Genomic DNA, 25556 nt, shown 5'->3' with positions numbered 1-25556 from the left:
CTTGATTTTGTGTCTGGTGATAAGGGTAACGGGTGGCACTCTGAAAACCGTAGCGACTATGCCTCAGTGTCCTTCATTTTGTGTCTGGTGATAAGGGTAACTGGTGGCACTCTGAAAACCGTAGCGACTAGGGCTCAGTGTCCTTGATTTTGTGTCTGGTGATAAGGGTAACGGGTGGCACTCTGAAAACCGTAGCGACTATGGCTCAGTGTCCTTGATTTTGTGTCTGGTGATAAGGGTAACGGGTGGCACTCTGAAAACCGTAGATGTACGCCAAATACTCCTAAGAGCGCTCTCAACCTCTTCTAGTGAGATCTGGGCCTCCATCACTTCTCTAATGTCCTCCGGCAACCGCCTGGACAAGTGTTCTAAAAACACATTTCCCTGCTCTACATCTATTTCCCTTTCCTTAAATAAACCTTGGAAATGATCAGTTGTCACCCTGACCATTTCCTCTGGTTTTCTAACTATACTACCATTTTTTTCCCTAACGCCATGCATTACCTTCCTACTCTGTCCTGCCCCAACCAACTTAAAGAACATAGCAGAACAAGTCTCATTGTGTTCTAGAAAGCCACTATGCGCACGCTCCAGGAAAGCTCAAGCCTTTCGCTCCTGCAACTCCCTGAGCTGCGCCTTTAGGGTTGCGGATCTCTCCCAGTCAAACAACCCACCGAGGTTGCCTGCCTCGGACTCGAGTTAAATTAACCTTTGGATACGATCCACCTCCCTCCTCTCCTCCCTTTTTTTCCTCTTGCAATACCCTATTATAAAAGCCCTAATCCTCACCTTAACTAATTCCCACCACTCTAACACCCCCTCGCACATGGACCTGAGGCCTTCAAGCCTCCAAAAGAAACCAAAAAAAACGTCAACAAAAGCCTGCTCCTCCAGCACATCCCGATCTAACTTACAGTACACCCTACCAAAGAGGCAGACTGGCGACCCCACCTGCAGGAGCACGCCGTCGTGATCCGAAAAGAAAACAGGCAACAGCCGCCCAGACAACTGACCCAAAGACCTGGGTACAAAAATATAGTCGAGCCTCCGCACAACCCCCCTGGAGTTGCGCCATGTAGGACCGGCCATTTTCGGAGTAGTGTGCAGGCCACCATCAACCAGATCATGGCAAGCCATTAACCCAGTGATGGCGCCTGCACTGCTATCCCCCCCTATTCCTAAATCTGCTTTAAAATCTCCCCCTATCACTAATTTCCTATTTGTGACACACAGTGGCCCATACACCACCACTAATCTAAATGTACAATCCCTTATCGTGACATCCACCCCCATAATCCTCCCCTGCATCACCACAAAAGAACCTTCCACTTTTACCTCCCTGTGCCCACACAAAATCCCTACCCCCGATGAGTGCACCCCCCAATACCCCAAACCGACCCCCTTGTCCCACACCTTCTTAAACCTACTAACATCCCCTCCATCCCTCAGGTGAACCTCCTGTAAAAAACAAAAATCAAACCCCACACCCTCCAAATAACTAAAAACCGCCCTCCTCTTAACACAATCCCTTAAACCCCTTACATTTAAACTAACAAAAGTAAAATTAGACCCCATGAAAGAATAAAATAAAAACATGTAATACACTCAAATACTAAACCCAGACAGAAAAAAACAAAAACAGGAGACTCACCCGATGCTCCCCTGCTCCATATCTACCGGTGATAACACCATCCGTACTCTCGACGTCCCCCCCTCTTCCTCCATCTCACCAACCCAGGATGCAGGAATAGTGTTAGGCTCCGGGGTGCCCTGCACCCTGGGTCTACCCCCACACTCCTCCCCCTCCCCAGCGCTGCAGCTGGTTTGGAAAAAAAAAATAGGGGAGGCTGAGTCCCCAAACAAAAAACTCCCCACCTCCTCCTGCACCCAGTCCTGAGTCTTGTTAGGTGTGTCCCCACCCAACAGAAGTTGAGGGCCTGGGGAAACCAGCAGCAACCCCGAGGTTTCTCCCACCCCCATCACTCCCTTGGCCATCCCCTCCCTCTCACTGTCGGCCAATCGCACCCTCTTCATTCTCTTCTTTGGTGATGGCGACAGTGGAGAGATACACACCCCCCCCCCCCCCCCCGCCAGCTCCTCCCCCATACCCCTCATCTCTTCCACCAGGGCACTTTCCCCCCACTCCACTTGCTCTTCCACCGTCTCCTTCTCCACCACCCCTCCCTCGCTTTCTTCTCTCTCATGCTCCTCCAATCGCTTGCCTTCTTCCGCCGCTTTTCCTGGTTCTCCTACTCCCGTGCCTTCCGTTTCCTTCTCCCTTCCATCCGCCGCTTCTTGCTCCTCCTCCTTCCTTGCGACCTTCCCCTCTGGGCCTGTACTCTGGTCATGAGGCGTTTCCTTCCCCTCCTCTTCTTCCCCCATCCCCCGCTCCTGCTCCCCCCCAGCCACAGACGCGTATGACCTCTGACGAGCTGGGCACCCCCGCCACAGGTGTGCTGACAAGCCACTTAGGCTCGTCACAATCCTTCGCCTCGTGCTCCCCAGATCCACAAAATCTGCATTTTCTTGCGCTGCACGAGGCGAAGATGTGGCCATAGGCCATACAGCGCCTGCAAAATGGAGGCTGACGTGCATAAAACAACGTCCCCCTGTCAGCCCCCAGGGAGAACATAGCAGGAGGATGGAGGTAGCCACCATGTCCCTTTGGGTCCTCCCTGAGGAGGGCCTGGAAGCCTCTCCTCCATATCCAAAACATAAGGGAGTCTTTGAGGTGCCTTGCTGAGGAGACGCTATCCATGTTTCTCCCCAGAAAGGCCCTCACCTCTTCGTCCTTAACGTATGGATTGTAAAATGTTGACAGTTACAACTGTAAAGTTGTTCCTCGCCAGGCTTGTTATTTCATAGTGGCACATCGGCCTCTCACCTCCCACTGCTCTTGCCCTTCTCAGGATCTCATCGTGTTTCTCCTCCGTATGTAGTGCCACGTCGTATGCTCCCTCCAACGAGTTGCCTTGGAAGCAAAACACGTCCTTCACCGTCAGCTTTAGAATCCCCATCAAAATTGTCCTTCCAAAAGTTTCCCGCCCTAAAGGCTCCAACTCCTTTTCCTTCCAAGCAAACCGAATCGTGTTAGCCAGCCCAATCCCAGGGACCGACCATGTTGATGGATTTTGCACCATCTCCGCAAGGAGAATGGCGCACCCGGCTCACGTTCTCTTCCGAAAAAAGAAAATCCAAAGTGACCGAGCCTATACTGGTGCAAACTAACACAGAGACAGGAACAATCACCCACGAAACACTCAAAGAATATGGCTGCCTAAATATTGTTCCCAATCAGAGACAACGATAAACACCTGATTGAGAACCACTTCAGGCAACCATAGACTTTTCTAGATAACCCTACTAATTCACAATCCCAATACCTACAAAAAAAACAAGACAAAACACACCACATAATAAACCCATGTCACACCCTGGCCTGACCAAAATAATAAAGAAAACACAAAATACTAAGACCAGGGCGTAACACTATCATTAAACTGAATACATAGTTTTTATCAAAGATTCTTTGTAATTAGTATTACACGATTAGACTGATTAATCATGTAACCGTAATTACTAGGAAGTCGGGGCACCAAGGACAAATATTCAGATTACAAAGTTATAATTTCTTAAAATAACTTATCAGATATTTTATCTGATCAATTAGTCTTCGAATTAATGAATTATTTACTTTACCTCACGTTAGTCTCATTCCAAACGTCGTAAATTGTTGGTTATCTGCACAAACCCAGTCTTCACTATGAGTCATCCACACATCAATTGTCTTAAATCATTTATTTATTACTAACTAAGTAATTCACAGAAATGCATAAACAAACAGTAAATATGGTTACATGAAATGATAGGAGAATGTGCCCTAGTGGGCTAAACTGGCATGGCGGCTTGTTAGACAAAAGGGGAAGTGGGGGTCGACTAATAAGTCACTACAGAGTTGATAATTATAACAATTGAAATGCTAATCCTTTACACATGAACGCTCACTCATTCGGGAACAATTGCAATCAATATATATATTTACGCTCAGTGTGTCGTCTTGATCTCCGGTGAAAAGTTTGTTTCTATTGTAGAATTGTCCGTCTCTCTCCCACTCTCTCTAGGGTGTGGTTAAAAGGGATAGTTAAGAGTGACATTCATTTGTTTCGTTATAGAATGGATGTTTCGGCGGTTGTCGTTCTTCGCGTTCAATGCTACCGAATTCCTAGCTGCAGACTAGTAATTAATATCAAAGACTTGTTCTTATTCTGTCGGTATCGATAGTCTAAGAGTTTAACCACGTGGTATGGTTCAAATATTCAGCAATGGTCTACAACCTTTGTCTCCTCCTAATGGAGAAAAACATGGTCTGGTGATCATTTCTCAAAGTTGGGTTTTATTCAGATTGGCAGAAAAGGGCTGTCCCAGGACGCCTGACCCTAACTGGGCTCAGGGGCGGTCCTCTGATTTAGTTCAAATCCAATTCCCTTTTTGAGTTTTCCTTCATTAAACAGCCAAAATCATACACTTTTACAAACAGTATCATACTCACTCATTCATCTTATACAACAATTAGATGTAAACCTCATATCTGAGGCTATTATATAAACAGCGTTATGGTAATGTGGCCACACCGTCTCCCATGAGCTTCCCCAAGTTGTGACAAACAGACCAGTTCGTAGCTGGATTCTTCACCCATCTTTTATACTTTCTCCGGAACATGAAATTTGTTCGTACCTCAAGTTCTGTGAGGTGGAAGGAATTGCTTTGTTCTCTATGAAAATGTACTCTCTCTATACTGTGTGTCCATGAGGAGATCCTCAGGAATTTACGACGTCTCTCTGACCACAGCAGCTTAGTTGAAGGAGGCAAGGGAGAGGCAGGGAGAGGGGGATGGGACTTGTTATACACAAGAGGCCAACGTCATGACAACACAATAACCCATAATGACAGACAATTTCTTTTTGCAAATATATTTTAAAAATATATTAAATATCACATTTATATATATATATTCAGACGCTTTACTCAGTACTTTGATGAAGCACCTTTGGCAGCGATTACAGCCTTGAGTCTTCTTGGGTATGATAATACAAATTTCTCCCATTCTTCTCTGTAAATGCTCTCAAGCTCTGTCAGGTTAGATAAGAAGCGTTGCTGCACAGCTATTTTCAGGTTTTTCCAGAGATGTTTGATCTGGTTCAAGTCTGGGCTCTGGCTGGGCCACTCAAGGACATTCAGAGACTTGTTCTGAAGCCACTCCTGCTTTGTCTTGGCTGTGTGCTTAGGGTCGTTGTCCTGTTGGAAGGTGAACCTTCGCCTCAGTCTGTGGTCCTGAGGGCTCTGAAGCAGGTTTTCATCAAGGATCTCTCTGTACTTTGCTCCTTTCATCTTTGCCTCGATCCTGACTATTCTCCCAGTCCCTGCTACTGAAAAACACCCCCACAGCATGATGCTTGGTTACATGGTTACATGGTTACATTGACCCAATCCTGTCTCAGAGCTCTACGGATTATTCCTTCGAAATCATGGCCTGGTTTTTGCTCTGACATGCACTGTCAACTGTGGGACCTTATATAGACAGATGTGTGCCTTTCCAAATCATGTCCAATGAATTGAATTTACCACAGGTGGACTACAATCAAGTTGTAGAAATTTCAAGGGTGACCATTGGAAACAGGATGCACCTGATCTCAATTTTGAGTCTCATAGCAAAGGGTCGGAATACTTATGTAAATAAGGTATTTCTTTTTGTCACCTTCTCTTTTTAAAGCTGTTTTTGCTTTGTTATTTTGGGGTATTGTGTGTAGTTTACTGAGAGTCTAAACCCCCCAAATCCTCCAGTGGTGCACCTTTCCATGGCATGAATGGATGGATCAAAGTCTGGTTTACTTACGGGTTTAGACTTGAGATCAGTACTGTAATCTGGGCCTCATATTTGCTCAGAAGACTGCATGGCGTGTATAGAAGAAGTTTTAGAAACTTCCTTCTACTCCAACTCCATCCTGATTATTTTATTACCTCCTTTACAAATATTAATTTGAACAGAATTGGAGTCATTGCAATATTAGGCGTTTGGTTGCTGTGGTCCAGTGAGCGTTAGTGTGTGTTTCTTTACAAAATAGTAGCGAAGCTAGCGATAATGCCCAGGACCAAAGCTAGGCGTTTTGATGTTTTTGTACACTGGTCATCTATTCAATCAGAATTCTCACATGAAAATGCAAGATACCTACAGATGTTAAACACAATTTTGCTTCGACAAACATCCACAGAATTGGAATGTGTTGCCATCAATCTGTCAGCAGATGGGGCTACATATTGTCAGCAGATGGGGATACATATTGTCAGCAGATGGGGATACATATTGTCAGCAGATGGGGATACATATTGTCAGCAGATGGGGATACATATTGTCAGCAGATGGGGCTACATATTGTCAGCAGATGGGGCTACATATTGTCAGCAGATGGGACTACATATTGTCAGCAGATGGGGATACATATTGTCAGCAGATGGGGCTACATATTGTCAGCAGATGGGGCTACATATTGTCAGCAGATGGGGCTACATATTGTTAGCAGATGGGGCTACATATTGTTAGCAGATGGGGATACATATTGTCAGCAGATGGGGATACATATTGTCAGCAGATGGGGATACATATTGTCAGCAGATGGGGATACATATTACGCTAAATCTAAAGCCATTACATTATCAGAACCAAAACTACATTAAAACATATACAATATTATGGTATGCACAAATTCATTTGAGAAGGTGACTGTGTCTTTCGCTCCAAGCCGCGCTACGCGCTAATAACTATAAACAATAACTGATGGCCGCTCTCCCGATCACAATGATCGTTCAGATGAAAAGGTAACAGATTCGGTAGATTTGGGTGGATTCATGGACGCACAGATCTTCTGGATTAGACTGGGTTAAGGAAGAGAAAGAGGTGAGATCGGGCGATTGGTGATTTACTCCTTTTAATGATTTGAGATCTGGTGGACATTTCCACCTGACCTAATAAAGCGCCCCTGGCCGAGCTGAGCAAGTGCCCATGAATTAAAGAATTCTTCCACCAACTCCATGGGCCTTTTCTGCAGTACCTCTGTTTACTGGGTCAGATTGAATTGGACAAATAATGGCTGTCACACCCTGATCTGTTTCACCTGTCTTGTGCTTGTCTCCACCCCCCCACCAGGTGTCTCCTATTTTCCCCCATTATCCTCTGTGTACTTTAACCTGTGTTTTCTGTTGGTCGGTTGCCAGTTCATCTTGTCAGGTATTACCAGCATGTTTTGCCATTTTCCAGTAGCTTCAGTTTCTGTTTTCTAGTCCTCCCGGTTCTGACCATTTGGCCTGCCCTGACCCTATGCCTGCCTTTCATTCTGTCCCTGTTTGACTCTTTCTCGGATTACTGACCTCTGCCTGCCCTTGGGCAGGCTCGACTCTCTAATCGCCTTGACCATACGGATCGTTGGGCGGCTACAGGAACGTAGGAGGGAGAGGAGATCTGATTCCAGTCACACTGATAGGAATTATGACATGGGAAATCGAGAACTACTCGCAGTGAAGATGGAGTTGGAGGAGTGGAGGCACTGGTTAGAGGGGGCGGAACATCCATTCCTAGTGTGGACTGATCATATAAACCTGGAATATCTCTGCATCACCAAGCTCCTCAACTCTAAGCCAGCTCGATAGGCCCTGCTATTCACTTGGTTCAATGGTCTTGCTGCCTCTCTCCCCACACATCTGATACTTCCCCATTCACTGGTGGATCTGGATGACTTTTAATTTACATGATTTGATGCTGTTTGCTTTGACAGTGTGTATTTTCCCCTGCCTTGCTTTACCTTGATACACAGACAAACTATATTCCAATACAGAACATCTACATTGAACATTTCCCGAAATATAATCATAAATATATCAAAACATAATTGTATATTGATTTCTTTAATTCTATCTCTGTATATGGTTAATCTGTGTTGACAAATGAATGTGATACCTTAACATGAATGAGATTTTTCTCATTGTTACTTTTCCAATTAGAAAGGAGAGCCGTGATTGTGTATGTTTTCACATAGTAAATTAATAATCTTCCTCCTTCTCTTCTTCCTCTCTTACAGCCATTGGGATGACTTGAAAGTCACGCCATTTGCACAGGTCAGTGTCTTATCATTACAGTATGCTTTACATTCATGATGTTTATTAGTTATTAGACCTTTCCCACTTGGCACACACTGGTTAAATCAACATTGTTTCCACATCATTTCAATGAAATTGCATTGAACCAACTTGGAATAGACATGGCATTGACGTCTGTGCCCAGTAGGTTGTTACATTTTTGGGGACTGATATACTTCACTTGCATCATCAGTACCTCCTTCTATATATATATATATATATATATATATATATATATATATATATATATATATATATATATATATATATATATATATATATATATATATACCAGTACCACATCAAAACTAAGAAATAACACATATGGAGTCATGTAGTAACCAAAAAAAGTGTTAAACAAATGAAAATATATTTTAGATTCTTCTAAGTAGCCACCCTTTCCCTTGATGACAGCTTTGCACAATCTTGGCATTTTCTCAACCAGCTTCACCTGGAATGCTTTTCCAACAGTCTTGAAGGAGTTCCCACATATAATGGGTACTTGTTGGCTGCTTTTCCTTAACTCTGCAGTCCAACTCATCCCAAACCATCTCATATGGTTTGGGGTCGGGTGATTGTGGAGGCCAGGTCATCTGATTCAGCACTCCATCACTCTCCTTCTTGGTCAAATAGCCCTTACACAGCCTGGAGGTGTGTTGGGTCATTGTCCTGTTGAAAAACAAATAATAGTCCCACTAAGCGCAAACCAGATGGGATGGCGCATCGCTGCAGAATGCTGTGATAGCCATGCTGGTTAAGTGTGCCTTGAATTCTAAATAAATCACAGACTGCTTCACGGTGGGAACCACACATGCGGAGATCATCTGTTCACCTACTCTGCATCTCACAAAGACAAAGCGGTCGTAATCTAAAATTTTGACTCATCAGACCAAAAGACAGTTTTCCACTAGCCTAATGTCCATTGATCGTGTTTCTTGGCCCAAGCAAGTCTCTTTGTCTTATTGGTGTCCTTTAGTATCAATCAATCAAATGTATTTATAAAGCCCTTTTTACATCAGCCGATGTCACAAAGTGCTATACAGAAACCCAGCCTAAAACCCCAAACAGCAAGCAATGCAGATGTAGAAGCAAGGTGGCTAGGAAAAACTCCCTAGAAAGGCAGGAACCTAGGAAGAATCCTAGAGAAGAACCAGGCTCTGAGGGGTGGCCAGTACTCTTCTGGCTGTGAAGATTATAACAGAACATGGCCAAGATGTTGAAACGTTCATAGATGACCAGCAGGGTCAGATGGTTGTAGAGGGTGCAACAGGTCAGCACCTCAGGAGTAAATGTCAGTTGGCTTTTCATAGCCGATCATTCAGTTCGAGACAGCAGGTGCGGTAGAGGAAGAGAGTACAAAACAGCAGGTCCAGAACAAGATTTAACATCCGGTGAACAGGTCAGGGTTCCATGGCCGCAGGCAGAACAGTTGAAACTGGAGCAGCAGCACAACCAGTGGTTTCTTTGCAGCAATTCGACCATGAAGGCCACGTTCATGCAGTCTCCTCTGAACAGTTGATGTTGAGATGTTTCTATTACTGGAACTGTGAAGCATTGATTTGGGCTGTAATTTCTGAGGCTGGTAACTCTAATGAACCTCCTGAGAGCCAGTTTCATTATAGCACTTGCTGGTTTTTGCGACGTCACTTTCAAGGTTCTTGACATGTTCCATATTGACTGACCTTCATGTCTTAAAGTAATGATGGACTGTCATTTCTCTTTGCTTATTTGAGTTGTTCTTGCTATAATATGGACTTTTACCAAATAGGGTAATCTTTTGTATACCACCCCTACCTTGTCACAACACAACTGATTGTCTCAAACGCATTAAGAAGGAATGAAATTCCACAAATAAACATTTAACAAGGCACACCTGTTAATTGAAATGCATTCCAGGTGACTACCTCATGAAGCTGGTTGAGAGAATACCAAGAGTGTGCAAAGCTGTCATCAAGGCGGCTACTTTGAAGAATCTCAAATATAAAATGTAGTTTGATTTGCATAACACTTTTTTGGTTACTACATGATTCCATATGTGTTATTTCATAGTTATGTCTTCACTATTATTCTACAATGTAGAAAATAGTAAAATAAAGAAAAAACCTTGAATGAGTAGGTGTGCCCAAACTTTTAACTGGTACTATATACACTGCTCAAAAAAATAAAGGGAACAATTAAACAACACAATGTAACTCCAAGTCTATCACACTTCTGTGAAATCAAACTGTCCACTTAGGAAGCAACACTGATTGACAATACATTTAACATGCTGTTGTGCAAATGGAATAGACAACAGGTGGAAATTATAGCCATTTAGCAAGACACCCCCAATAAAGGAGTGGTTCTGCAGGTGGGGACCACAGACCACTTCTCAGTTCCTATGCTTCCTGGCTGATGTTTGGTCACTTTTGAATGCTGGCGGTGCTTTCACTCTAGTGGTAGCATGAGACAGAGTCTATAACCCACACCAGTGGCTCAGGTAGTGCAGCTCATCCAGGATGGCACATCAATGCGAGATGTGGCAAGAAGGTTTGCTGTGTCTGTCAGCGTAGTGTCCAGAGCATGGAGGTCCTACCAGGAGACAGGCCAGTACATCAGAAGACGTGGAGGAGGCCGTAGGCAACAACCCAGCAGCAGGACCGCTACCTTTGTGCAAGGAGGAGCAGGAGGAGCACTGCCAGAGCCCTGCAAAATGACCTCCAGCAGGCCACAAATGTGCATGTGTCTGCTCAAACGGTCAGAAACAGACTCCATGAGGGTGGTATGAGGGCCCGACGTCCACAGGTGGGGGTTGTGCTTACAGCCCAACACCGTGCAGGATGTTTGGCATTTGCCAGAGAACACCAAGATTGGCAAATTCGCCACTGACGCCCTGTGCTCTTCACAGATGAAAGCAGATTCACACTGAGCACACATGACAGTCTGGAGACGCCGTGGAGAACGTTCGGCTGCCTGCAACATCCTCCAGCATGACCGGTTTGGCGGTGGGTCAGTCATGGTGTGGAGTGGCATTTCTATGGGGGGCCGCACAGCCCTCCATGTGCTCGCCAGAGGTAGCCTGACTGCCATTAGGTACCAAGATGAGATCCTCAAACCCCTTGTGAGACCATATGCTGGTGTGGTTGGCCCTGGGTTCCTCCTAATGCAAGACAATGCTAGACCTCATGTGGCTGGAGTGTGTCAGCAGTTCCTGCAAGAGGAAGGCATTGATGCTATGGACTGGCCCGCCCGTTCCCCAGACCTGAATCCAATTGAGCACATCTGGGACATCATGTCTCGCTCCATCCACCAACGCCACGTTGCACCACAGACTGTCCAGGAGTTGGCGGATGCTTTAGTCCAGGTCTGGGAGGAGATCCCTCAGGAGACCATCCGCCACCTCATCAGTAGCATGCTCAGGCATTGTAGGGAGGTCATTCAGGCACGTGGAGGCCACACACACTACTGAGCCTCATTTTGACTGTAGTGTGGTTTTCCACTTTAATTTTGAGTGTGACTCCAAATCCAGACCTCCATGGGTTGATAAATTGATTCCATTGATAATTTTTGTGTGATTTTTTTTTTGTCAGCATATTCAACTATGTAAAGAAAAAAGTTTTTAATAAGAATATTTCATTCATTCAGATCTAGGATGTGTTATTTTAGTGTTCCCTTTATTTTTTTGAGCAGTGTATTACTATGAGGTAAACGACAAAATGTTTGGGGTAAACTAAGACATTGTGTACAAACTAAGAAATGAATTTGTTTACATGTCTTGCTGTTGACAATACTGTATCTCACATAGTGTCTGATGTTCCAAACTGCATCCTGCCCTGTGTAGGTACTGGCAAGTTTGAGAACCTTACGGAATAACCTTGCTGCACTAACCAACTTGCAGCAAGATAGAGCTTCAAACAAGTGAGTAGAACTATAGCCTGTGCATTATGGCCCCACTCCGACCTGAGTTAAGTTGAATGTTATTCCTTTTTATGCATTTTGCTCTCCATTTGTATTCTGACCTTGAACTTCAGCACAACAATAGCATGCTATTCACCTGCTATTCGTTCTGGGTGGAGATCTAAGAAATGAAGGTGTGGCTGTCTACAGATACGCCATATTCTGACCTTGACGTAACCTCTCTAGGGTACATGAGATGGTAGCTTCCCACCTCTTCAACAGCCAGTGAAACTGCAGGGCGCCAAATTCAAAACAACAGAAATCACATACTAAAAATTACTCAAACATACATGTATTTTACACCATTTTAAAGATACACTTGTTGTAAATCCAGCCACTGTCCGATTTCAAAAAGGCTTTACGACAAAAGCAAACCAAACAATTGTTAGTTGAGTGCCTATTCACAGAATAACACAGCCATTTTTCCAGCCAAAGAGAGGAGTCACAAAAAGCAGAAATAGAGAGAGAATTCATCACTAACCTTTGATCTTCATCAGCTGACACTCATAGGACTTCATGTTACACAATACATGTATGTTTTGTTCTGTAAAGTTCATATTTATATCCAAAAATCTTAGTTTACATTGACGCGTTACGTTCAATAGTTCCAAAACATCCTTTGATTTTGCAGAGAGCCTCATCAATTTACAGAAATACTCATAATAAACATTGCTAAAAGATACACGTGTTATGCATGGAATTTTAGATCCACTGCAACCGCTGTGTCAGATTTCAAAAAAGCTTTACGGAAAAAACAAACCATGCAATAATCTGAGTCGGCGCTCAGAGCACTATCAAGAAACACATATATCCGCCATATTATGCAGTCAACAAAAGTCATAAATAGCATTATAAATCTTCACTTACCTTTGCTGATCTTCGTCGGAATGCACTCCCAGGACTCCCACTTCCACAATAAATGTTTGTTTTGTTCGGGGATGTCCATCATTTATGTCCAAATAGTTACTTTTGTTAGCGCGTTTGGTAAACAAATCCAAAGTCACGAAGCGCGTTCACTAAAAACAGACAAAATGTCAAAGTTCCGTAACAGTCAGTAGAAACATGTCAAATGATGCATTGAATCTTCAATAATATTCCAACCAAATTGTCTTCAGAAGTGCGATGGAACAGAGCTCCATCTCATGTGAACGCACATGGCCAGAGCATGGTCAGCTCATGGCAGACCTTACTCATTCCCTTCTCCTTCGGCCCCACTTCACAGTAGAAGCATCAGACAAGGTTCTAAAGACTGTTGACATCTAGTGGAAGCCTTAGGAAGTGCAACATTACCAATATCCCACTATATCTTCCATAGGAGCTGAGTTGAAAATCAACCAACCTCAGGATTTTGCCTGCCATATGAGTTCTGTTATTCTCACAGACATCATTCAAACAGTTTTAGAAACAGAGTGTTTTCTATCCAAATCTACTAATAATATGCATATTCTAGCTTGTATGGCTTTATAGCAGGCCGTTTACTCTGGGCAAGCTTTTCATCCGGACGTGAAAATACTGCCCCCTACCCCAAAGAAGAGCAAACCTGCCGGGTTCCAAGTGGAAAAAGCATATACTAAATTTTTTCCAATAGAAATAACATAATTCTCCATGCACTGTAATTTACAACTTGATAAGAGCTATTTATAAGAGCTAGGTAAATTAGCAATCCGTTTGGATAAAGGAATTGTATATTTAAATTACACTTGTTTTAGATCTATTTTACCTTATGGAGGGGTGAAACCAGTCATTGCCAAAAGGGTAATTAATATGGAGTTGGTTTCCCCTTTGCTGCTATAACAACCTCCACTCTTCTGGGAAGGCTTTCCACTAGATGCTGGAACATTGCTGCAGGGACTTGGTGAGGTCAGACACTGATGTTGGGCAATCGGGACTGGTTCGCAGTCAGTGTTCCAATTGAGGTCAGGGCTCTGTGCAGGCCAGTCAAGTTCTTCCACACCGATCTCGTTCAAACCATTTCTGTATGGACCTCGCTTTGTGCAAATAATGGTTTTAGCATTGTCATGCTAGAACAGGAAAGGGCCTTCCCCAAACTGTTGCCACAGTTGGAAGCACAGAATCATGTAGAGTGTAATTGTATGCTGTAGCGTTAAGATTTCCCTTCACTGTAACTAAGGGGCCTAGCCCAAACCATGAAAAACAGCCCCAGACCATTATTCCTCCTCCACCAAAATTTACAGTTGGTACTATGCATTAAGGCAGGTTGCGTTCTCCTGGCATCTGCCAAACCCAGATTCGGCCGCCGGACTGCCAGATGGTGAAGCGTGATTCCTCACTCCAGAGAACTCCTTTCCACTGCTCCAGAGCCCATTGGCTGCGAGATTTACACCATTCCAGCCGATGCTTGGCATTGCGCATGGTGATCTTAGGCTTGGGTGCGGCTGCTCTGCCATGGAAACCCATTTCATGATGCTCCTGATGAACAGTTATTGTGCTGAGATTGCTTCAAGAGGCAGTTTGGAACTCGGTAGTGAGTGCTGCAACCGAGGACAGATGATATTTACACGCCACATGCTTCAGCATGCAGCGATCCCGTTCTGTGAGATTATGGGGCCTACCACTTTGCGACTGAGTCATTATCACTCCTAGATGTTTCCACTTCACAATAACAGCACTTACAGTTGACCGGGGCAGCTCTAGCAGGGCAGAAATTTGACGAACTAACTTGTTGGAAAGGTGGCATCCTATGATGCCACCTTGAAAGTCACCTTGAAAGTCACTGAAAGTCACTGAGCTCTTCAGTAAGGCCCTTCAACTGCCAATGTTTGTCTAAGGAGATTGCATGGCTGTGTGCTCGATTTTATACAACAGTCAGCAATGGGTTTGGCTGAAATAGCTGAATCCACAAATTTGTGTCCACATACTCTTGTATATAGTGTATCAACTTCCCCACAGTGAAGTTTATGAAATGCTGCGTCAATTTGCAGAATTTAAATTCTACAAGCTTTTAACTTGCAGGGCTGGGCACTCTTGAATGTCTTAATTATAGGCTGCCCCGATTTTCTCTGTTTCCGATTTCTAGCATATTAAATATTGGCCACTACCAATATCGCATGTCAGTAGTCCTAATAACAATAGGCTTTACCAACTGAACTAACAGTAAATTGGCTATGTCACAGCCATTTGGTTGTTGCTGAGGATCATTTTGTAACATTTGATAATATAAAAAAATAAGCCATGTAGGCTGATTAAATCGTTAGGATTCAAACACACTTTCCTAACCCTGAAATTTGCCTAAATAATCAAGATCAGAGTATTTTTAAATCAACCACTTGGTGCTGAAACAGAGACAAATATGTATATATTTAGATGGCTTTCTTTCACTGATCCCTATTTTCCGAACCCGTTCTGTTGACAAAATTCTAATTGAAGGTACACCGTATTTAAAAGGATGGTTTAAGATAAATGTACTGAAAACCCTATTGAATGAAAAAGTCCACAAGAAAATCTGTTGGCCATCAATTGGGAGGGTTTTTAGAGGTTGAATAACATTTATTCAGCGTGCGCAAGGAAACCATGCCTGCAAAGTCTGTCATGCACCTACATAAGGTAAATCTGAATAGCAACTACTGAGAAGTGCGTAGGAAAGGCGAAGAAAGGCATAACTTCCCGGGTTGGAATCGGGCCTGTGGTGACTAACATACCTTTGTGCATATTGGCCTATAGGCTGTCTGCAAATTCTCTGAAGAGACAAAAAGAAATCCCTGTAACGGTTTTCTTCCTTTGAAGGAGAGGACCAAAATGCAGCGTGGCTCTGGCACAGGACGTGGACCCCAGTCCACCCTAGTCTTTGTCCGCTTTAGTCTCCTCCTAGGAACGGCGACTCTCGCCACCAACCTAGGATTGGCAACCCTACTAAAAGGGCCCCACTGGACTAAACAAACTGAGGGGCAGCTCCGGACCGAGGGGCAGCTCCGGACAGAGGGGCAGCTCAGGACCGAGAGGTAGCTCAGGCTGGTTGACGGCTCTGGCAGATCCTGGCTGAATGGCGGCTCTGGCAGATCCTGGCTGAATGGCGGCTCTTGGCTGACTGGCGGCTCTGGCGGATCCTGGCTGACTGGCGGCTCTGGCGGATCCTGGCTGACTGGCGGCTCTGGCGGATCCTGGCTGACTGGCGGCTCTGGCGGATCCTGGCTGACTGGCGGCTCTGGCGGATCCTGGCTGACTGGCGGCTCTGGCGGATCCTGGCTGACTGGCGGCTCTGGCGGCTCCATGCTGACTGGCGGCTCTGGCGGCTCCATGCTGACTGGCGGCTCTGGCGGCTCCATGCTGACTGGCGGCTCTGGCGGCTTCATGCTGACTGGCGGCTCTGGCGGCTCCATGCTGACTGGCGGCTCTGGCGGCTACATGCTGACTGGCGGCTCCTTGCTGATTGGCGGCTCTGGCGGCTCCATGCTGACTGGCGGCTCAGGCGGCTCCATGCTGACTGGCGGCTCTGGCGGCTCCATGCTGACTGGCGGCTCTGGCGGCTCCATGCTGACTGGCGGCTCTGGCGGCTCCATGCTGACTGGCGGCTCTGGCTGCTCTGGACAGACGGGAGACTTTAGCGGCTCTGGTTAGACGGGAGACTCTAGCAGCTCGGGACAGACGGGAGACTCTAGCAGCTCTGGACAGACGGGAGACTCTAGCAGCTCTGGACAGATGAGGCGCACTGTAGGCCTGGTGCGTGGTGCCCTCACTGGTGGTACTGGGCCGAGGACACGCACCTCAGGGCGAGTGCGGGGAGGAGAAACAGGGAGTACTGGGCTCTGGACACGCACAGGAAGCCTGGTGCAGGGGGCTGCAACCGGAGGGCTGGTGAGTGTAGGTGGCACTGGATAGACTGGACCGTGAAGGCGTACTGGAGATCTTGAGAGCAGGGCTGGCACCATCCGCCCTGGCTGGATCTTCACCCTAGCCCGGCAGATGTGGGGAGCTGGGATGTAGCGCACCGGGCTAAGCACGCGTACTGGGGACACCGTGCGTTCCACTGCATAACACGGTGCCTGACCAGTACAACGCCCGCCATGGTTAGCACTGCTAGGAGCACTGTAGCGCTGAGCTGGCACAGGACGTGCAGGGCTAGGGAGGTGCACAGGAGGCCTGGTGCGTGAGGCTGGCACAGTCTTTTAACCAGACGGCTAGCACGCACCTCAGGACAAGTGCCATGCATACTGCGCCAAACCGACAGCTCTCTCTCGTCACTCTCCTCCAATTTCATCAACACCTCCTCGAATGTCTCATAATCTCCCCTCCGTTCACTCTCCCCCAATTTGTCCAATAACTCCTCCACATTCTCAGACGCACACCTCAACTTCGCCGACTGCTCTGATTCCATCCTTGGCTCCTCACGGTAAACAGGGGGAGTTGGCTCAGGTCTGACTCCTGACTCTGCCACACTCTCCCTGTGCCCCCTCCAATAAATTTTGGGGGCTGCCTCCCGGGCTTCCAGCTAGCTCCTCATAATGCCGCCTCTCTGCTTTCGCTGCCTCCAGCTCTGCTTTTGGGCGGCGATATTCCCCTGGCTCTGCCCTGGGACCTTTTCCGTCCAACTCGTCATACCATGTCCATTCCTCCTTCTTGCACTGCTCCTGTTGCCGCTGCCTGTTACCACGCTGCTTGTGTAGCCGGTGCTATACTGCACCGCTGTAACCCTGCGTTGTGTGTGGTTGATAGACTATAAACGTGGACTTTGGAGATCAGGTAGTTTTAATCAAGCAGAACTGACTCTCTGCATCCTAAATCTGCATCCAAAAGGAAATAAAACATTTGTAGAGCACATATGTTCTGAGAATCGTCGCCTCTTTCTCTCTCAGTGCATCAAAATGATTTTCGAATACAAAAATTAATACACTCTCTCCTTATTATACATAACATATTTTACATAGATAAAACCACATACCTGCATCCAAAAGGAAATAAAACATTGGTAGAGCACATATGTTCTGAGAATCGTCGCCTCTTTCTACAACAGATGCACAATAGGAGGGATTGGGATCATTCGAGGAGCTAGCCATCGTTCACACATACAATAGCCTGCTAATACCTTAGCTAGCTATTAACCACATGTTGAATTCAGAATGTTGATATCATCCTAAAAAGTACAATTACAAGTGCATCTTAACAATACCATCCACTTATGAGTAACCTCTAAATATACATCATTATTCATGAACAAAACACTGTGTGTATGACTTTGTACTTACTTAAAAGAATCAAACTTTTCTGAAGACAGAAAAAGCGTGCCTACCTCTCTCAGTGCATCAAAATGATTTGAGCACGAGCACGCCGGGCAAAACGTAAGTACATACTCCCCTTCTCCCAGGATGCAGGCATGCATAACAAATCAACACAACATATTGATATATGAACCTGGTGAAATTCACATAGTAAAAAAAAAAAAAAAAAGTTAACAACTGTTACACTTGGTCCTGTTGTGGTGGGTAGTTCTGTAACGGTTTTCTTCCGTTGAAGGTGAGGAGGACAAAATGCAGCGTGGTTAGACATGTTTAATAAAGACCATACACGAGAACACTACACAATACAAAACAACAAATGTGAAAACCGAAACAGTCCTATCTGGTGCAATGACACAAAGACAGAAGATAATCACCCACAAAACCCAACACAAAACAGGCTACCTAAATATGGTTCCCAATCCGAGACAATGACTAACACCTGCCTCTGATTGAGAACCATATCAGGCCAAACATAGAAATAGACAAACTAGACATACAACATAGAATGCCCACTTAGCTCACGTCCTGACCAACACTAAAACAAAGAAAACACAATCGTTGTATTTCGTTGTATTTATTGTTATTGAGCAAAATAGTTAAAACATTTGACATATATTCTTTATTTCTGTTGGGAGAAGGAAAGGCATTCCTGATCAAACACTTATTTCTCTGTGGTTTCCTTCACCAGGTGGTCCCCTATGTGTAACCAACAACCACCCATCATCAAGTCCTCTTACTCAGGTAAGACCAATACACACACACACACACACACACACACACACACACACACACACACACACACACACACACACACTTTTGAAGTGTATTATCTATTGAGCCGTGCTAGAGGACAAAGCTTCAGTTGGCCTCAATCCAAGCTCGTGTTCATTAGGGCATGCAACAGAAAACAGAAATAAGCATTTCTTATTGTACCAGTTCAGTTAGTCTCTCCCGGTTTAAGTCTGTTTTCTTCTGGTTTGTGGCTAATGAACACGACCCACTCTTGTTGTTGTGTCTTACATCAGGTTGCATGTTCAAATTTCTGTTCCATAATATCGACTGAAACATGGCAAACGTTGTTTAGAACCAATCCTCAAGGTGTTTTTCACATATCTCTTCGATGATATATCGTTAGTGGAAGTGTGCTTTCTGTCTTGAATCCCAGGAGAAAATGCCCGCAACTGAAGATTACGCACCAATTTAGACAAAGGACACCGGGCGGACCCCTGGAAAATGTAGTCTCTTATGGCCAATCTTCCAATGATATGCCTACAAATACGTCACAATGCTGCAGACATCTTGAAGAAACGACAGAAAGCGGAGGCTCGTTCCTGGTGCATTCACAGCCATATAAGGAGACATTGGAAAACAGAGCTTCAGAAATTCTGCTCATTTCCTGTTTGAAGTTTCATCTTGGTTTCACCTGTAGCATGAGTTCTGTGGCACTCACAGATAATATCTTTGCAGTTTTGGAAACGTTAGACTTTTTTCTTTCCAAAGCTGTCAATTATATGCATAGTCGAGCATCTTTTCGTGACAAAATATTGCGCTTAAAACAGGCACGTTTTTTTATCCAAATAATGAAATAGCGCCCCCATAGACTCAACAGGTTAATGTACAAAATTATAATAACAGTTGGAAGTATAAACAGTCCTATAAGCAATTTTACATTACTTTACAATGTACATTTTACATTACTTTACCAGGTCAATTTTACATTACTTTACAATGTCAATGATAATAATAATAGACCTTTAATTTGTTACATTCACTGCTAAAATCGTCCAAATTTGACTGCCAAGATATTTTATGTGTAAAGAATTCTGAGACTCCACAAATGGTGGTCATAAAGAGCTTTTGACAGTGATTTGGTGGTCCCCGGAATGGTAAAGGTTTGGAACCTATGGTAAGGTTTCCCAAACCTCTCCTTGAGTCAACTAATCCTTGATTAGCTAAATCACATGTGCAATAGTATAGCAATAAAACAAGGGGAATTACTGGGGGTACTTGGGCAGAGATTTTGGAAATCCAAAGTTATCGTACTAGGTAGCCCTTTAGCTAATTCTACCAAGCGATATTGTTTGCTGACGATTGACTTAGTGTAGCACAAATACTATCACAATATCAACAAATAACATACATTACCAGCAAAGCTGTCATCAAAGTGTCTACTTTGAAGAATCTCAAATGTAAAATACATTTTGATTTGTTTAACACTTTTATGGTTACTACATGATTCCATATGTGTTATTTCAAAGTTTTGATGTCTTCGCTATTATTCTACAATGTAGAAAATAGTAAAATAAGAAAAACCCTTGAATGAGTAGATGTGTCCAAACTTTTGACTGGTACTGTACCTCAAGACATAGCACCATAACTACCTTTGCATGCTGATGCTGGGACACATTTTAGTAGAATGCCATTTGTCCTAAAAGGTAACAGATTTACACTAGTGAATTTTATCATACTTGAGTCACCATGGCAGGGTATTTCGGAGCCTTTTAAAAGATTATCTATACCAATTTGTGGTGTTCATTTGCTTTTGCCTCACAACTCATGAGGACATCATAATACTGTTGGTAAATTACTATATTTGTAAAGACACAGAATTTTAGACGTATCAATTTTCCAGATGTCTAGAGCATTGTCTGCCCTAATCTGGGATTAAGTAAAAACACAGGGAATATGTGGCTCAGCGAAAATGCCCCTGCATCATTTACTAATGCGGCTTAATCGTGAGAATATTCAGGCTGACTCACTACCATTCACAATCCCACTGGCGGAATACTCTGAGTGTTGTGTGTGTCATCATGTTTTCTTTGTATGTTTTTAACAATCAGAACAACTAGTCAGTGGTGTGCGCTGAGAGTCGGGAAGCAAGTTCAGGGAGTGTTTTAATATATAAACACAACATAATACAAAAGAAGAAACACTAACTGCACACAGACAAGAAAAATAAACTATAACGCCTGGGGAGGGAATCAAAGGGAGTGACATATATAGGGAAGGTAATCAGGGAAGTGATGGAGTCCAGGTGAGTCTGATGACACGCAGGTGCGTGTAACGCTGGTGACAGGTGTGCGCCATAACGAGCAGCCTGGTGATCTAGAGGCCGGAGAGGGAGCAGAGGTGAGAGCAAAGTTTTAGAACAGGACATACAGAGGCTTGCGAAGGTATTCAACCCCCTTAGCATTTTTCCGATTTTGTTGCCTTACAACCTGGAATTAAAATATATTTTTTTGGGGGGGGTTGTATCATTTGATTTACACAACATGCCTACCACTTTGAAGATGCAAAATATTTTTCCTGTGAAACAAACAAGAAATAAGACAAAAAAACAGAAAACTTGAGCATGCATAACTATTCACCCCCCCCCCCCCCCCCCCAAAAGTCAATACTATAGAGCCACCATCTGCAGCAATTACAGCTGCAAGTCTCTTGGGGTATCTCTATAAGCAGGGCACATCTAGCCCCTGGGATTGTTGCACATTCTTCAAGGCAAAACTGCTCCAGCTCCTTCAAGTTGGATGGGTTTCGCTGGTGGACAGCAATACTTCAGTCATACCACATATTCTCAATTGGATTGAGGTCTGGGCTTTGACTAGGCCATTCCAAGACATTTAAATGTTTCCCCTTAAACCACTCAAGTGTTGCTTTAGCAGTATGCTTGGGGTCAACAGGGGCGGCAGGGTAGCCTAGTGGTTAGAGCGTTGGACTAGTAACCGGAAGGTTGCAAGTTCAAACCCCCAAGCTGATAAGGTACAAATCTGTCGTTCTGCCCCTGAACAGGCAGTTAACCCACTGTTCCTAGGCCATCATTGAAAATAAGAATTTGTTCTTAACTGAATTGCCTAGTTAAATAAAGATTTAAAAAAATGTCCTGCTGGAAGGTTTGTCTCAGTCTCAAATCTCTGGAAGAATTTCCCTGTATTTATTTCCCTGTATACATCATTCCTTCAATTCTGACCAGTTTCTCAGTACCTGCCAATGAAAAACATCCTCACAGCATGATGCTGACACACTGTGGGAATGGTATTCTCGGGGTGATGGGAGGTGTGCGCTGAGAGTCGGGAAGCAAGTTCAGGGTTTGCGCCAGACATAGTGTTTTTCTTGATGGCCAAAAAGCTCAATTTTTGTCTCATCTGACCAGAGTACCTTCTTCTATATGTTTGGGGAGTCTCCCACAGGCCTTTTGGCGAACACCAAATGTGTTTGCTTATTTGTTTTTTTAAGTACCAGCTTTTTTTCTGGCCACTCTTCCGTAAAACCCAGCTCTGTGGAGTGTACGACTTAAAGTGGTCCTATAGACGGATACTCCAATCTCTGCTGTAGAGCTTTGCAGCTCCTTCAGGGTTATCTTTGGTCTCTTTGTTGTCTCTCTGATTAATGCCCTCTTTGCCTGGTCTGTGATTTTTGGTGGGCGGCCCTTTCTTGGCAGGTTTGTTGTGGTGCCATATTCTTTTAATTGTTTAATGATGGATTTAATGGTATTCTGTGGGATGTTCAAAGTTTCTGATTTTTTTTATAACTCAACCCTGATCTGTACTTCTCTACAACTTTGTCCCTGACCTGTTTGGAGAGCTCCTTGGTCTTCATGGTGCTGCTTGCTTGGTGGTGTTACAGGCTCTGGGGCCTTTCAGAACAGGGTTATATATATGCTGAGATCATGTGACAGATCATGTGACACTTACAGTGCCTTGCGAAAGTATTCGGCCCCCTTGAACTTTGCGACCTTTTGCCACATTTCAGGCTTCAAACATAAAGATATAAAACTGTATTTTTTTGTGAAGAATCAACAACAAGTGGGACACAATCATGAAGTGGAACGACATTTATTGGATATTTCAAACCTTTTTAACAAATCAAAAACTGAAAAATTGGGCGTGCAAAATTATTCAGCCCCCTTAAGTTAATACTTTGTAGCGCCACCTTTTGCTGCGATTACAGCTGTAAGTCGTTTGGGGTATGTCTCTATCAGTTTTGCACATCGAGAGACTGACATTTTTTCCCATTCCTCCTTGCAAAACAGCTCGAGCTCAGTGAGGTTGGATGGAGAGCATTTTTGAACAGCAGTTTTCAGTTCTTTCCACAGATTCTCGATTGGATTCAGGTCTGGACTTTGACTTGGCCATTCTAACACCTGGATGTGTTTATTTTTGAACCATTCCATTGTAGATTTTGCTTTATGTTTTGGATCATTGTCTTGTTGGAAGACAAATCTCCGTCCCAGTCTCAGGTCTTTTGCAGACTCCATCAGGTTTTCTTCCAGAATGGTCCTGTATTTGGCTCCATCCATCTTCCCATCAATTTTAACCATCTTCCCTGTCCCTGCTGAAGAAAAGCAGGCCCAAACCATGATGCTGCCACCACCATGTTTGACAGTGGGGATGGTGTGTTCAGGGTGATGGGCTGTGTTGCTTTTACGTCAAACATAACGTTTTGCATTGTTGCCAAAAAGTTCAATTTTGGTTTCATCTGACCAGAGCACCTTCTTCCACATGTTTGTTGTGTCTCCCAGGTGGCTTGTGGCAAACTTTAAACAACACTTTTTATGGATATCTTTAAGAAATGGCTTTCTTCTTGCCACTCTTCCATAAAGGCCAGATTTGTGCAATATACGACTGATTGTTGTCCTATGGACAGAGTCTCCCACCTCAGCTGTAGATCTCTGCAGTTGATCCAGAGTGATCATGGGCCTCTTGGCTGCATCTCTGATCAGTCTTCTCCTTGTATGAGCTGAAAGTTTAGAGGGACGGCCAGGTCTTGGTAGATTTGCAGTGGTCTGATACTCCTTCCATTTCAATATTATCGCTTGCACAGTGCTCCTTGGGATGTTTAAAGCTTGGGAAATCTTTTTGTATCCAAATCCGGCTTTAAACTTCTTCACAACAGTATCTCGGACCTGCCTGGTGTGTTCCTTGTTCTTCATGATGCTCTCTGCGCTTTTAACGGACCTCTGAGACTATCACAGTGCAGGTGCATTTATACGGAGACTTGATTACACACAGGTGGATTGTATTTATCATCATTAGTCATTTAGGTCAACATTGGATCATTCAGAGATCCTCACTGAACTTCTGGAGAGAGTTTGCTGCACTGAAAGTAAAGGGGCTGAATAATTTTGCACGCCCAATTTTTCAGTTTTTGATTTGTTAAAACAGTTTGAAATATCCAATAAATGTCGTTCCACTTCATGATTGTGTCCCACTTGTTGTTGATTCTTCACAAAAAAATACAGTTTTATATCTTTATGTTTAGAAGCCTGAATAGTGGCAAAAGGTCGCAAAGTTCAAGGGGGCCGAATACTTTCGCAAGGCACTTTAGATTGCACACAGGTGGACTTTATTTAACTAATTAAGTGACTTCTGAAGGTAATTAGTTGCACCAGATCTTATTTAGGGGCTTCATAGCAAAGGGGGTGAATACATATGCACGCACCACTTTTCCGTTTGAATTTTTTATTTATTTTTTGAACCAAGTAATTTTTTTCATTTCACTTCACCAATTTGGACTATTTTGTGTATGTCCATTACATGAAATCCAAATAAAAATCTATTTCAATTACAGGTTGTAAATGCAACAAAACAGGAAAAACACCAAGGGGGATGAATACTTTTGCAAGGCACTGTATCTGTCTGTGTTGCACCTGTGGTAAAGACCTAGGACCAAGTTACCCTAATTTTAGCCCAACCTTAACCATTAGGGGGTTCAGTAGACATCTGACCCTGGTTCAGTAGTTAGAGGCAACTTCAAACATTTTCAGATTTGAATCTGTGACTCCCGTCCAGTCTGGGTAGCCTGGTGTGGATCATGGAGTGATGCATGACACAGATTTTCCTGCTATCCCAGATCTGGGAATCTTTTGGGCTGGATAAAGCACATCTCCGTCCGGACCGTTGAAAGATTTGTGTGTAACCACTGGATTTCATGCGTGTGTGTTTTGTTTTCTACTCGTGGAGCAGGGGGGCTGCTTTACTGTGTTTTTGGAAGGCTGGACTCATTCTATTGTGACACTATAGAACTATTTCCCCCTTAGATTCTAGAACTGTGGATACTCAAACTGTATGTTGTGGAACCTCTCACTCTGGATTGTAGAACTGTGCATTGTGAATACTATAACTGCCCTCAGTGGAACTTTCGCTCCTTGGGATTCTAGAACTACTTCTACTACTGTAACTACTATCAGGAGAGGGACAGATG

At 44.2% G+C, this 25556-nt stretch overlaps 1 protein-coding gene across 1 annotated transcript in view; it reads left to right on the top strand.

The window, feature by feature from the left end:
• LOC139387925 (3',5'-cyclic-AMP phosphodiesterase 4D-like) overlaps positions 1-25556 on the top strand; it is a 65231-nt gene that overhangs the window by 16444 nt on the left and 23231 nt on the right. The window contains exons 3-5 of the mRNA XM_071134309.1: positions 8130-8166; positions 12008-12084; positions 19045-19097. Of these exons, the coding sequence (XP_070990410.1) occupies positions 8130-8166; positions 12008-12084; positions 19045-19097 (167 nt within the window). The remainder of the gene's footprint in view (positions 1-8129; positions 8167-12007; positions 12085-19044; positions 19098-25556) is intronic.

Source organism: Oncorhynchus clarkii, chromosome 29, assembly GCF_045791955.1.
Source record: "Oncorhynchus clarkii lewisi isolate Uvic-CL-2024 chromosome 29, UVic_Ocla_1.0, whole genome shotgun sequence".
Taxonomy (NCBI): domain Eukaryota; kingdom Metazoa; phylum Chordata; class Actinopteri; order Salmoniformes; family Salmonidae; genus Oncorhynchus; species Oncorhynchus clarkii.
Note: the sequence above shows the minus strand (reverse complement) of the source record. Positions and strands in the feature narration are given on the sequence as shown.